The sequence below is a fragment of the Neofelis nebulosa genome, chromosome 8, assembly GCF_028018385.1.
Source record: "Neofelis nebulosa isolate mNeoNeb1 chromosome 8, mNeoNeb1.pri, whole genome shotgun sequence".
In the NCBI taxonomy this organism is placed as follows: Eukaryota; Metazoa; Chordata; class Mammalia; order Carnivora; family Felidae; genus Neofelis; species Neofelis nebulosa.
Window position 1 is genome coordinate 66,514,317 of NC_080789.1, and position 10,199 is coordinate 66,524,515.

A 10,199-nucleotide genomic window follows, 5' to 3' on the forward strand; every position below is an offset into this window, starting at 1 on the left:
AGCAGGCAAAATGCTGTAATATCTCCCCTCTAAAAACTCTAAAGCTTCATTCGACGCCACATTACCTCCTGAGATTGCTCCATTTCTCAGCCCTCTTTTACTGCAAAAGGGCTGCTTTACTCAAAAGGGCTGCTTTAATCACTAGCGCCAATTTCTTTTCTTTATTCCCTCTTTCCACCCCGATCGCCTCTTTGAATCTGCTACACCTCCCGATCAAAATCATCCATGACCTGTTGGCTCTTATCCTAACCGACTTTTAAGGAACAGCAGACAGAGTTGAACACTTTCTCCTTCTTGGAATACTTTCTCACTTGGTTTCTAGAACACCATTCTTACCTCCCTAGCTGCTCACCTTCTCAGTCTTCTATCTGGTTGCACCCTGTATACCCAATTTCTAAGCTTCAGAGTGTACACCAATTCAATTTGGAGTTTCTTTCCAGTCTAACTCATTCTCTTGGTGATCTATTCAGTCTCATGCTCCCTAATTTATATCTCTGGCCCTTAACCCTGAACTGGACTTGCACACCTAACACTTGAATTAGCATATCAAGATGTACATGTTCAAAACTGAACTCCTGGGGCACCTGGGTGGCTCAGTTGGTTAAACATCCGACTTCAGCTCGGGTCATGGTCTTGCGGCCCACAGCTCAGAGCTTGGAGCCTGCTTCAGATTCTGTCTCCGCCTCTCTCTGCTCCTCCTCTCTCTCTAGAAAATAGATAAACATTAAAAAAAAAAAAACAGAAAACACTGAACTCCTGATTCTTCCCCATCCTAACCAGGTCTTTCTTCAGTGGTCCCATCTCAGTAAATGGCCACTCCATCTTGCTCCCCGCCCACCCCACCCCCCCAGTCTCTTATCCACAGAGCAGCCAGAGGCATTCTTTCCAAAACAGAAGTCAGATCATTTCATTCCTCTGCTGGGAATTTTCCAATGCTCCCCAATCTCACTCAAAGAAAAAGGCAAAATCTTTACAGTGGCCTCCACAGCCCTATATGGCCCATCTTGCTCCTTCCTTGTCCTCTCACTTCATTGCGCACCAGTTATCACCCCTGTGGCTTCCTCCCTTTGGCGGCACTGGCCTAGTTGCTAATTCCTTGAACATCCCAAATGAGTTCCTGTCTCCAGATCTTTGCACCTGCTTTTCTGACTTCTGGAATGCCCGTCCTCAGACATCTCCGTGGGTTTGTTCCCTCACTTCCTTTCCCATCCCCCTATATAAAGCGGAATCCCACCACCTATCTCCTTTACCTTGCTCTGTTTTTCTATCACTTTGACCACGGATAACTTTAAAGGCTTGAAGTAGAAAACCAGTAGCAAAGCACCTCCCTGGAGCAGGAACAGGGGAGAGAGATACTGGAGGGAAAAGGGGCTTTATTTGGGGGGTGTGGGGAGGAAGCAGGGAACTAGGGCTGAGAGTTCACGGACAGAAGAGCCTACCTTCCTTTGAAGCACCAGCAGGCGGCACTGCCTCCTTGGGCCGGGAAGGCATCAGCCTCTGGTAGAGAAGGGGGCAAAGTTCTTTCTAGGGTAATCCCACAGATTTGTTGGGGCCAACCGCTCAACTGTTGGGGTTTTCCCTGAGAGTCCGACACAGTCGGACTGTGGACCCTTTGGTGCCTCCGGGCGGTGGCCTGTGGTGCTACAACAGAAGGCGTGACAGGCGGAGGGTGGGCAGCACAGCTGAGCTCACCGCTGAGGGCGCATCCATCCCTCCTGGGCCTATAATTTGGGTTCCCCGGGCCTGGCCGCCCCTATCAGCGGCTCAGCAATAGATGAGTCACCCGGGACCCCGGGCCAAGGCAAACATGAGGGGGGGAGGAGGAGGAGGTTCCCGAGGCTTTGCTCTGCATTAGCCACCGCCTCGGTTGCTCGATCCCCCAATCTCCCGGGGGCCCCCACTCTTCTCTTTGACCCCCGCCCTCCAGGGCTCCAGTGTTCTTCCCAGATTGTTCTTGCTACACCCACCCTCCATCCTCATGATGGGAAGGCAGCCCTCCAGTCTTCTCATCGAAGGGAAGGAGGACCAGCTTGCTCCCACTCCCTCCCCAGAGGAATGACAGCCCCTCACTTTCCCCCTCCTGTCATGGCCCCAACCCCTGTCAAGGTCTCTCTGGTTCCCGCCCCTCCCCTTTCCTGGAGCTGGCTGCGTGCTTGGGGTATTAGGCAATGGGTGTGTACCCGCAGCCCTCTCCAGACCCCGCCTGCTCCACCACCCTCCAGCCGCCTGCGGGTCAGTGCTCAGGCCAGCCGGTCGGGCCAAGGGCACTGAGGGCCAGTTCAGGCCACCCAGTCTGCCTGCCTGTGGCCTCTGTCCCAGAGCTGAGCTTCTGCATGGAGAGGGAACAGGAGTATGGACCCCTGGACAGACCAGCTTGGGGAGCCCTGGAGTCACTGAGAAGTTGAAGTCTATGGTAGTAGTTCTGACCCTGGCCATTCCTTGGCACCTGACTACACTACAGCCTGACAAGGGTAGAATCAGAAGAAAAAATCAGAAAAAACGTCCAAGAGGTCTCCACAAGAGAAGAGGAGCATAGGAAACCTTGTCCCCTTCCTCCAGGGACCTGAGTGGAGTCCCAGGCTAACACGCAGGCAGAAGGACAAGGACGTTGGCAAGGATCGCTGAATCCAGGTGTAGGGATGAAAGCTACTGAGACTGCAGATTCTGGTGGCCTCAAAAGCCACACATGGTTTGGGTCTTGGCCTCTAAACAGGAAGAAGAGGCAGGGGCTATAGGGCTACTTCTCCTGCTTCCCTGCTCCCAGAGGTGCAAAAGCAAAGAAAAGCAACCCTCTTCTGGTCAGAGCTGGCCAGTGTCAGGAACCAGGGCACTTTTACCTCCCCAGCCTACTCAAGACCTGGTACATAAAGGTGGTCAATAAAAAATACATGGGCAGATGAAAGTCACTGACCTCTCTCAGACCGCTCTGCCCCCTAGACTACAGTGCCCCCTGCAGCACAGGGCAGGCTCTGCAGCAGCACAGGCTGGAGGCTGGCTGCCCAGACGAGCTGCATGGCCACCACCAAGGAAGAGATGACTGTGGCTGTGGGTTTCAGCCCCGTGGCTCTGCTTCCCCAGGGGGCCTGTCTCTGAGTCAACGTGCCAGCCTCGGGCGCGCGGGGCCAGTCGTGCCTTGGGCTGCGGTCTGGCAGGGGCGGGGGGCGGCTGGGAAGCCTGGGGCCCCTCTCTGGCAAAAATAGCCCGCAGTGGTTAGAGCTGGGAGGGTGAGTCAGGCAGGAGCGCAGTGGCGCCTAACCCCTTCACTGCCACTGGAGCTCCCTAAGGTGGTTTGTCCTGGTCTGTGCACCCCAAGATGGGACTCTTTCCCTGGCTGTCCTCAGGCTGGGCTCTGTTTGAGATCCCAAGGCCCTCCTCATACCATGTGAAGCACGTCTGAAAGCATGGAGCGACGATATGGGCCACTCCAAGTACAGACTGGGGGATCCTGGGAAGGGCAGGAGAACTCCGCAGGCAAGGATGCCTGGAAGCCAAGGGAAGCAGAGGAGAAGGCTGAAGATCTTTGGGGCTACCCGAGCCTCTGCTAGGACCAAACTCTGAGGCCAAGGCTGACCCCTCCCAAGGGGCAGGCTCAGAGCTCAGAGGTGGGTGGAAGCCAAGCCACCCAGAAGGGAGCTTTTCCTGCCGGCTCTGAGTGCCTTGTGGTGCGCTCTGGCTCAGGGCTCTGCACAGCAGTGTCCAGGGAGAGAAGTTGATTCTCAGCTCCAGCTTCGTCGTGTCAAAGGCACTCTCCAGCCATCCCGCTCTCCTTGGGGAAACTGAGGCAAAGAGAAATGACCACTTGGGACCAGGCTCCTATCTCCCTAGTCTGGGTCCCTGCACCCTCCTTGCAGACTTGGCTACCCAGAGCAGGTGAGAGGCACTTTGGTCACCACCCCCTTCAGTGGGGCCAAGCGTGAACCCAGGCGTCGGGGGAGAGGGTGTGTGTGTAGGCTGGGAGGAGGGGGAGCGGCTGCGCTCCCTGGGTCAAGGCGGGGGGTGCGAGGAGTGGGGTGGGGATGCCCGGGGCTCGGGGAGGGGCCGCAACTCTGTCAGCCGCAGCAGAGCCGCCTGTGAGCTCGGCACGAGTAGAGTAGAGCCAGAGCCCCCAGTTCTTTGCTAGACCGCTCGCTAGCTTTCTCGATCACTCCCTCCCTTCCTCCCTCCCTTCCTCCCGGCGGCTGCGGCGGCGGCGCTGGGGAAGCAGCGAAGAGGAGTGGCCCTACCCTGGAAGAATGCGGCTCTGCCGAGGGGGCAGAACCCGAGGCAGTCTCCCCACGGTTTGAGAAGCCCGAGCCCAGGCGACCCAACCCTGCCGGTGGCGACCCCGCACCAGAGCAGCTGGAGGTAATCGGAGCCGGGAAAGCAGGGAGGGCAGGGACGAGCACACGCGGCCGAGACAGGCACACGGGCAGTCAGACAGACAGACAGACAGACACGCATCCGCCCACAGGGGCACGGAGACACCGAGAGAGCCAGGGATATTGCCAGAGATGAAGACAGCAAATAAAGGGATACCCCCAGATCTGAAGGGCAATGAATGCGAGAGCAAAGGGTTGGGGACCGAGGCTGGGACCTGAGGGGACCAGACAGACGGGCGTCTGGAAGGAGGGGAACACTAGTTAGGAAAGGTAACACAGAGGAGGAAGAGGACTCAGCCTGAGCTATGGTCCTTTACAGGCGGGAACCAGGTCCCCTCCCTGTCTGGCGCACCTGGAGCCTCCCCTCTCTCCCAACTGCAGAAGAAGGGGGTAGAGAGGGGTTGGGAGCCCATTCCTCCACCTTTCTCACGGAGGGTGCCTGCCCTCGACGGCATCTGGAGGTGACCCTCCCCCACATCCTGCGATCTGTTGGTGGAGAACCGCCTCCCAATTCTGCCCCCTAACCCTAAAAGCGAGACTGTATCGGCGAGGGAAGCCAGTCCTGGGGCCCTTCAAGAGGGAGCCCCGGGGGGCAAGATGGTGGAGTGGTGTTTGTGAGTCGGCGTGTCTGAGTCTGCACGTGAGTGTGTCTGTGTGCCGGGCATTGTGTCTGGCTGGGTCCAGCTCCAGGGGCGCTTGCATAAGCCCCAGCTGCGAGGCCCCTAAGTCTTCCCGCAGGGTGCGGGGACTGGGAATCAAGGGATGATTCTTACTGTTTTGTTTGGGGAGGAATGTGGAGGGTCACTGGGGTGGCACTGGTGAGTTAGGAATCCTTGGTTGCTCGGGGGGAGCCCACCTTATTCCCGAGCGCCCAAGTCTCTCTGTCCCGCAGGCCGTGATCGATCTGCCCACCGGGGCCTTCGGGCCCGGGGTTCGACATGCCGGAGGAGCCCCGGCCGCGCCCTCCGCCCTCGGGCTTCGCGGGTCTCCTGTTTCTGGCGTTGTGCAGTCGGTGAGCAATTCCCCCCTGTCACCCAGCCCTCGAGACAGCCGTAGGCTGCAAGCACCGACCCGGGACGGGAGGAGTCGGAGGGGGCGCGCGGCCTGGACCACAGACCCCGAAACGCCTTCTGCGTTCCCAGGGCCCTCAGCAATGAGATTCTGGGCCTGAAGCTGCCCGGCGAGCCGCCGCTGACCGCCAACACCGTATGCTTGACGCTGTCGGGCCTGAGCAAACGGCAGCTAGGCCTGTGCCTGCGCAGCCCCGACGTGACGGCATCCGCGCTTCAGGGCCTGCACATCGCGGTCCACGAGTGTCAGCACCAGCTGCGCGACCAGCGCTGGAACTGCTCGGCGCTGGAGGGCGGCGGCCGCCTGCCGCACCACAGCGCCATCCTCAAGCGCGGTGAGCCGGGCCGGGCGGGTCTGCGCCTCTGGGGCTGGGGGCGGGGGGGGGGGGCGGCCGAGGCGAGCGGAGGCGGGAAGGGACCGGTTCACGACTCGGGGAGGGGCCTCTCTGGGAATTCCCCCCGCGGGAGCCACGGAGCTGGGCCTGGCCACTCGTCTGGGCCCCTGCTCCTGACTTCCACCTGCGTGCTGCCGGCAAGGCAGCTGGGTCGCTGCTCTCCTACCCTAGGGCCCCCCTTTCCTGCCTCCACCAGGCTCAGTCTGGGTTGCACCTGTGAGGAAGAGATGCCCCCAGCCCTGGAAGCTTCAAACGTCCCCCCCATTCCCTCCCTCAACTTGCTCCCCTCTCCCTCTCCGCTGGGACAAGCCCAGGCTGGTGTCCCCAGAGCCTCAGCGGGGGTGGGGTGACGCCCCCAACCGTTTAAGGGTTAAACCTACTCCCCTAATTGCTGGGGTTCCCAGGAGCAGAGGCTGGGAACAAAGACCCTGATGACTTTGAAGCCGGGGAGCAGCCCCCTCCTCTGTGCTGTGGGGGCCCCAGGTGGCTCTCACCTGAGCAGGTGAGGAACGGCTGGAGGGGCGAAGAACAGGTCACTGCTGGTCTGGTCTGGGAGGTATGGTCTGGAAGGCATCGTTGCCTCTTGCCAGGCCATGCCCGAGTTTCCTCCCTGGAGGAGTAAAGATCCATTCTGCGCTCAGCTCCAGGGTGGGGGCAGTACTTCAGGGACTACGGGGTTAATAGGCAGCTGCCATCTGCGGGGGAATTCCCAAGACGTGTGCAAACAGCTTCACCCCTGGAGGGTGGAGGTTGGGGGGGGGGTCGGGAGGCTGGGCCAGAAGCCCTGCATCCTGGGGTGGGAGAGGCCCGGCCCCTAAAGAGGTGCTGTCTCTCATCCTCTCAGGGCTCAAGGAAGCCCCTACCTAAAAGGAAGTGAGAGACCCCTCCTTCCCTACAGGGCCTGGTGTAGGCTTTGATACCCAAATGGGAAGCATGGGAAAGGGTTGTCATCTTGAGCCTCTGTGACCCCCAAAACATAACAAAGAAGCCAATATTTTAATAGGGCCGTAGGGAAAATCACCCTCACTCTCTCCCCCTCCCAGCATTTTATAGAGTAATAGCAGGTTAGGATAAACATAAAGGGCAGTCTCAAAGGGCAAATATAAAACTAGAAACTGGAAAGGGGAAGGACAGCTCCACAGTTCCCGTGCTTTGGGGGTATTGGGGTGGTGGAGATGCCCCCAGCCCTGGAAGCTTCAAACGTTGGTTAAAAGACGCTTTAGGAAAAAAAAGACACCCCCCCCCCCAAAGGTCTCGGCTTCCACCCCACCACCCAAGCTCCCTGGGGAATTTCTAAGGCTTTCAGATGTAGAACTCGGTGAACGAATCTTCAAAGACCTCAGGGACTCCCTCTCAGTCACCTGCCAACCCTTGGGGTCTTGCCCTCAAGCTAGCTCTTTCCTCCACACCCACAGATCCCAGAGTAACCGAACCAGGATGGGCCTCAGAGATCACTTCAGTCCACCCCCCACTCCCCCACCCCTGCCCTTAATAGATGAGGAAACTGAGGCTCTGTGCTTCTGTTCCCTTTCTTCTCGGTGACTTTCTCCCCAGTTATTCAGCTGGTAAATGGCAAAGTCAGGATCCAGTTAGGAATTCCTGGAATTGAAGGGTGGCTGCTTATTTCCTTCCACCTCCCCCCTCTCAGCTGCCTGTCAACCTTATCCCCCCCGTCACACCCTTTTTATCTCCAGGTTTCCGGGAGAGTGCTTTTTCCTTCTCCATGCTGGCTGCAGGGGTCATGCACGCGGTAGCCACGGCCTGCAGCCTGGGCAAGCTGGTGAGCTGCGGCTGCGGCTGGAAGGGCAGTGGCGAGCAGGATCGGCTGAGGGCCAAACTACTGCAGCTGCAGGCACTGTCCCGGGGCAAGAGTTTCCCCCACTCCCTGCCCAGTCCTGGCCCTGGCTCAGGCCCCAGCCCTGGCCCCCAGGACACATGGGAATGGGGTGGCTGTAACCATGACATGGACTTTGGAGAGAAGTTCTCTCGGGATTTCTTGGATTCCAGGGAAGCTCCCCGGGACATCCAGGCAAGAATGCGAATCCACAACAACAGGGTGGGGCGACAGGTATGTGTGTGCAACTTGTCCTGGGTCTCCTTAGCTTTCGAGGCCTGGCTAGAGTTTGAGAGGCACAGCAGAATGAGAGGAGGAGATGCGGTGGGTGATTGCCACTCACCATCTGGATGACCTCAAGTTACTTAACCTCAGTTTTGCATCTGTAAAAAGACTCTAATGATATCTATCTTACGTTGTCATTAAGAGGGAGCTAGCAAATGGAGCACTCGGCAGAGTGCTTAGTCCTCCGTAGGTGCTCATTACACGATAGATAGCTATTATTACAGCTGCCTCCCTACAGAATTTAGGGGTTCTTTGGGTCAGACTCCTCATTTTGGTGCTCACTCTGGAAAGAGCACTGGACTAGGAGTCCAGACAACTGGAGTTGAGTTCTGTTACCACCTAGTTCCCTAAGCTGAGTCTCTGTCACCAGCTAGTGATTAAAGATGGGCAAATCACTCTGCTCTGGGTTCAGTCCTCCAGCCAGAAGATGAGGGAGTTGGGCTATTAGCCAGCGGTTCAGTGCCCTTTCTCTTCTGATATTCCATGGTCATTCTCGCCTATATTTATCCTTCCCTGTGCTCTCTGTTCCCTCCCCTCTCCTGTGCCTCTGTGCTCTGTCCATTTGCTGCCGTCCCCTTCACCTCGCCTCCCTCTGCCGCTCTAGGTGGTGACTGAAAACCTGAAGCGGAAATGCAAGTGCCATGGCACGTCGGGCAGTTGCCAGTTCAAGACCTGCTGGAGGGCGGCCCCAGAGTTCCGGGCAGTGGGGGCGGCGTTGAGGGAGCGGCTGGGTCGGGCCATCTTCATCGATACCCACAACCGCAACTCCGGAGCCTTCCAGCCCCGCCTGCGTCCCCGTCGCCTCTCAGGGGAGCTGGTCTACTTTGAGAAGTCGCCTGACTTCTGTGAGCGAGACCCTGCTGTGGGCTCCCCGGGCACTCGGGGCCGGGCCTGCAATAAGACCAGCCGCCTGCTGGATGGCTGTGGCAGCCTGTGCTGTGGCCGTGGGCACAACCTGCTCCGGCAGACACGAGTCGAGCGCTGTCATTGCCGCTTCCACTGGTGCTGCTACGTGCTGTGTGATGAGTGCAAGGTCACAGAGTGGGTCAACGTGTGTAAGTGAGGGCCAGCCTCGCCACAGCACTGGGGAAGGGGAGGGGCACCTTTTCAGCCTTTTGCTCTGATTTCTGTCCAGGGTCAGTCCTGGCTCCTAGAAGCTCCAAGTATCTACCTGGAAGCAGCTTGGGGGTGGTGGGGGTCAGGTAGAGTCTGTGATGTGCAGCCTTCTCCCCCACAGTAGGAGGGCCTTGGAGGGAAAGCTGTCACCCCTCTTCTGCTCCTTAAACACCAGAAATGAGCTAAGATGAAATGCACTGTATTGCCTCCCTCTCCCCCACCCTGGGGTCCCTTTAGCTCTGGTTCCTCTTCCTTCTGGCTGGGGAGTCCCTGTAGTTTGACCACTCTTTCCCTTTGAGGGATAGCCCCAGGCACTGTGTGGAGCTGTAAGACCAGTATCCAGGGAGACCACTCATTCCTTCCTGCCATTCCCAAACTCTTCTACAGTGATCTGGGCCCACTCTTGTGGGGTAATGGGAGATGGTGGTAGAGAGGTTTTTCTTGGGGAAGAGACAGAGTGCTGGAGGGGGACCTCTCCCCTGAGTCCTCAGAGGGTTGTTTGTCTAGGTCCTTAGGGAAACTATCCCTCCCCCCCCCTTCAGATGTTAAAGGGAAACCTCCAAAGGAAGAATTTTACCTAAGACTCTCTGAGCCTTTTATTCTTTCTTTAGCAGGAGGGATGGGGATGGATAATTTATTGTACTGAGACTTGTTCTTGGTTTCTGTTTGTAACTAAAATAAATTAAGCTACTGGACCAGTGGATGCAGGTGGTGATATTTCTGCCCACACTTGGGATCCCAGTCCATGGCTTCTTTTCCAGGTGAATTCTACCCTCATATACTCAATGACATTGCTTATGCATATCCTGCCTGGCTCCACAAAGGATTTGAAATGGTCCTCAGTGATTTATTTCTTTATTATTTTTAAAGTTTTCTTTCTTTCTCTCTGAGAGAGAGAGAGAGAGAGAGAGAGAGAGAGAGAGAGAGAGAGAGAGAGAGAGAGAATGAGCAGGGGAGGGGCTGAGAGAATCCCAAATAGGCTCTGCTGTCTGCATGGAGCCTGACGTGAGACTTGAACTCACAAACCAAGAGATAATGACCTGGGCCAAAATCAAGTCGGATTCTTAGCCAGCTGAGCCACCCAGATGCCCCTGATCCTCAATGATTTAGTTGGGAACTTTCAGTGTGGAAAACCAGGGGG

General features: G+C 57.4%; 1 protein-coding gene across 2 annotated transcripts; it reads left to right on the forward strand.

Moving 5' to 3' along the window:
- The first annotated feature begins 693 nt into the window (after nt 1-693).
- Nucleotides 694-9,753, forward strand: WNT10B (Wnt family member 10B). Of its 2 annotated transcripts, XM_058742932.1 has the most exons (6): nt 694-3,870; nt 4,205-4,344; nt 5,251-5,370; nt 5,501-5,763; nt 7,518-7,891; nt 8,547-9,753. In XM_058742932.1, exons 3-6 carry the CDS (start codon nt 5,297-5,299, stop codon nt 9,003-9,005), a joined length of 1,170 nt encoding a protein of 389 aa, XP_058598915.1. In that variant the 5' UTR covers nt 694-3,870; nt 4,205-4,344; nt 5,251-5,296; the 3' UTR covers nt 9,006-9,753. The 2 variants fall into 2 exon arrangements, with proteins under 2 accessions (XP_058598915.1, XP_058598914.1); XM_058742931.1 differs by lacking the exon at nt 694-3,870 and having other exon boundaries at nt 4,021-4,344.
- The last annotated feature ends 446 nt before the right edge of the window (nt 9,754-10,199 follow it).

What these genes read in the sequence shown, in the direction of transcription:
- WNT10B (XM_058742932.1), top strand. Translation starts at nt 5,297, where the DNA reads ATGCCGGAGGAGCCCCGGCCGCGCCCTCCGCCCTCGGGCTTCGCGGGT. An exon ending in CAGCGCCATCCTCAAGCGCG is followed by an intron (nt 5,764 to 7,517) that starts GTGAGCCGGGCC and finishes TTTTATCTCCAG; the next exon opens with GTTTCCGGGAGAGTGCTTTT. An exon ending in ACAACAGGGTGGGGCGACAG is followed by an intron (nt 7,892 to 8,546) that starts GTATGTGTGTGC and finishes CTGCCGCTCTAG; the next exon opens with GTGGTGACTGAAAACCTGAA.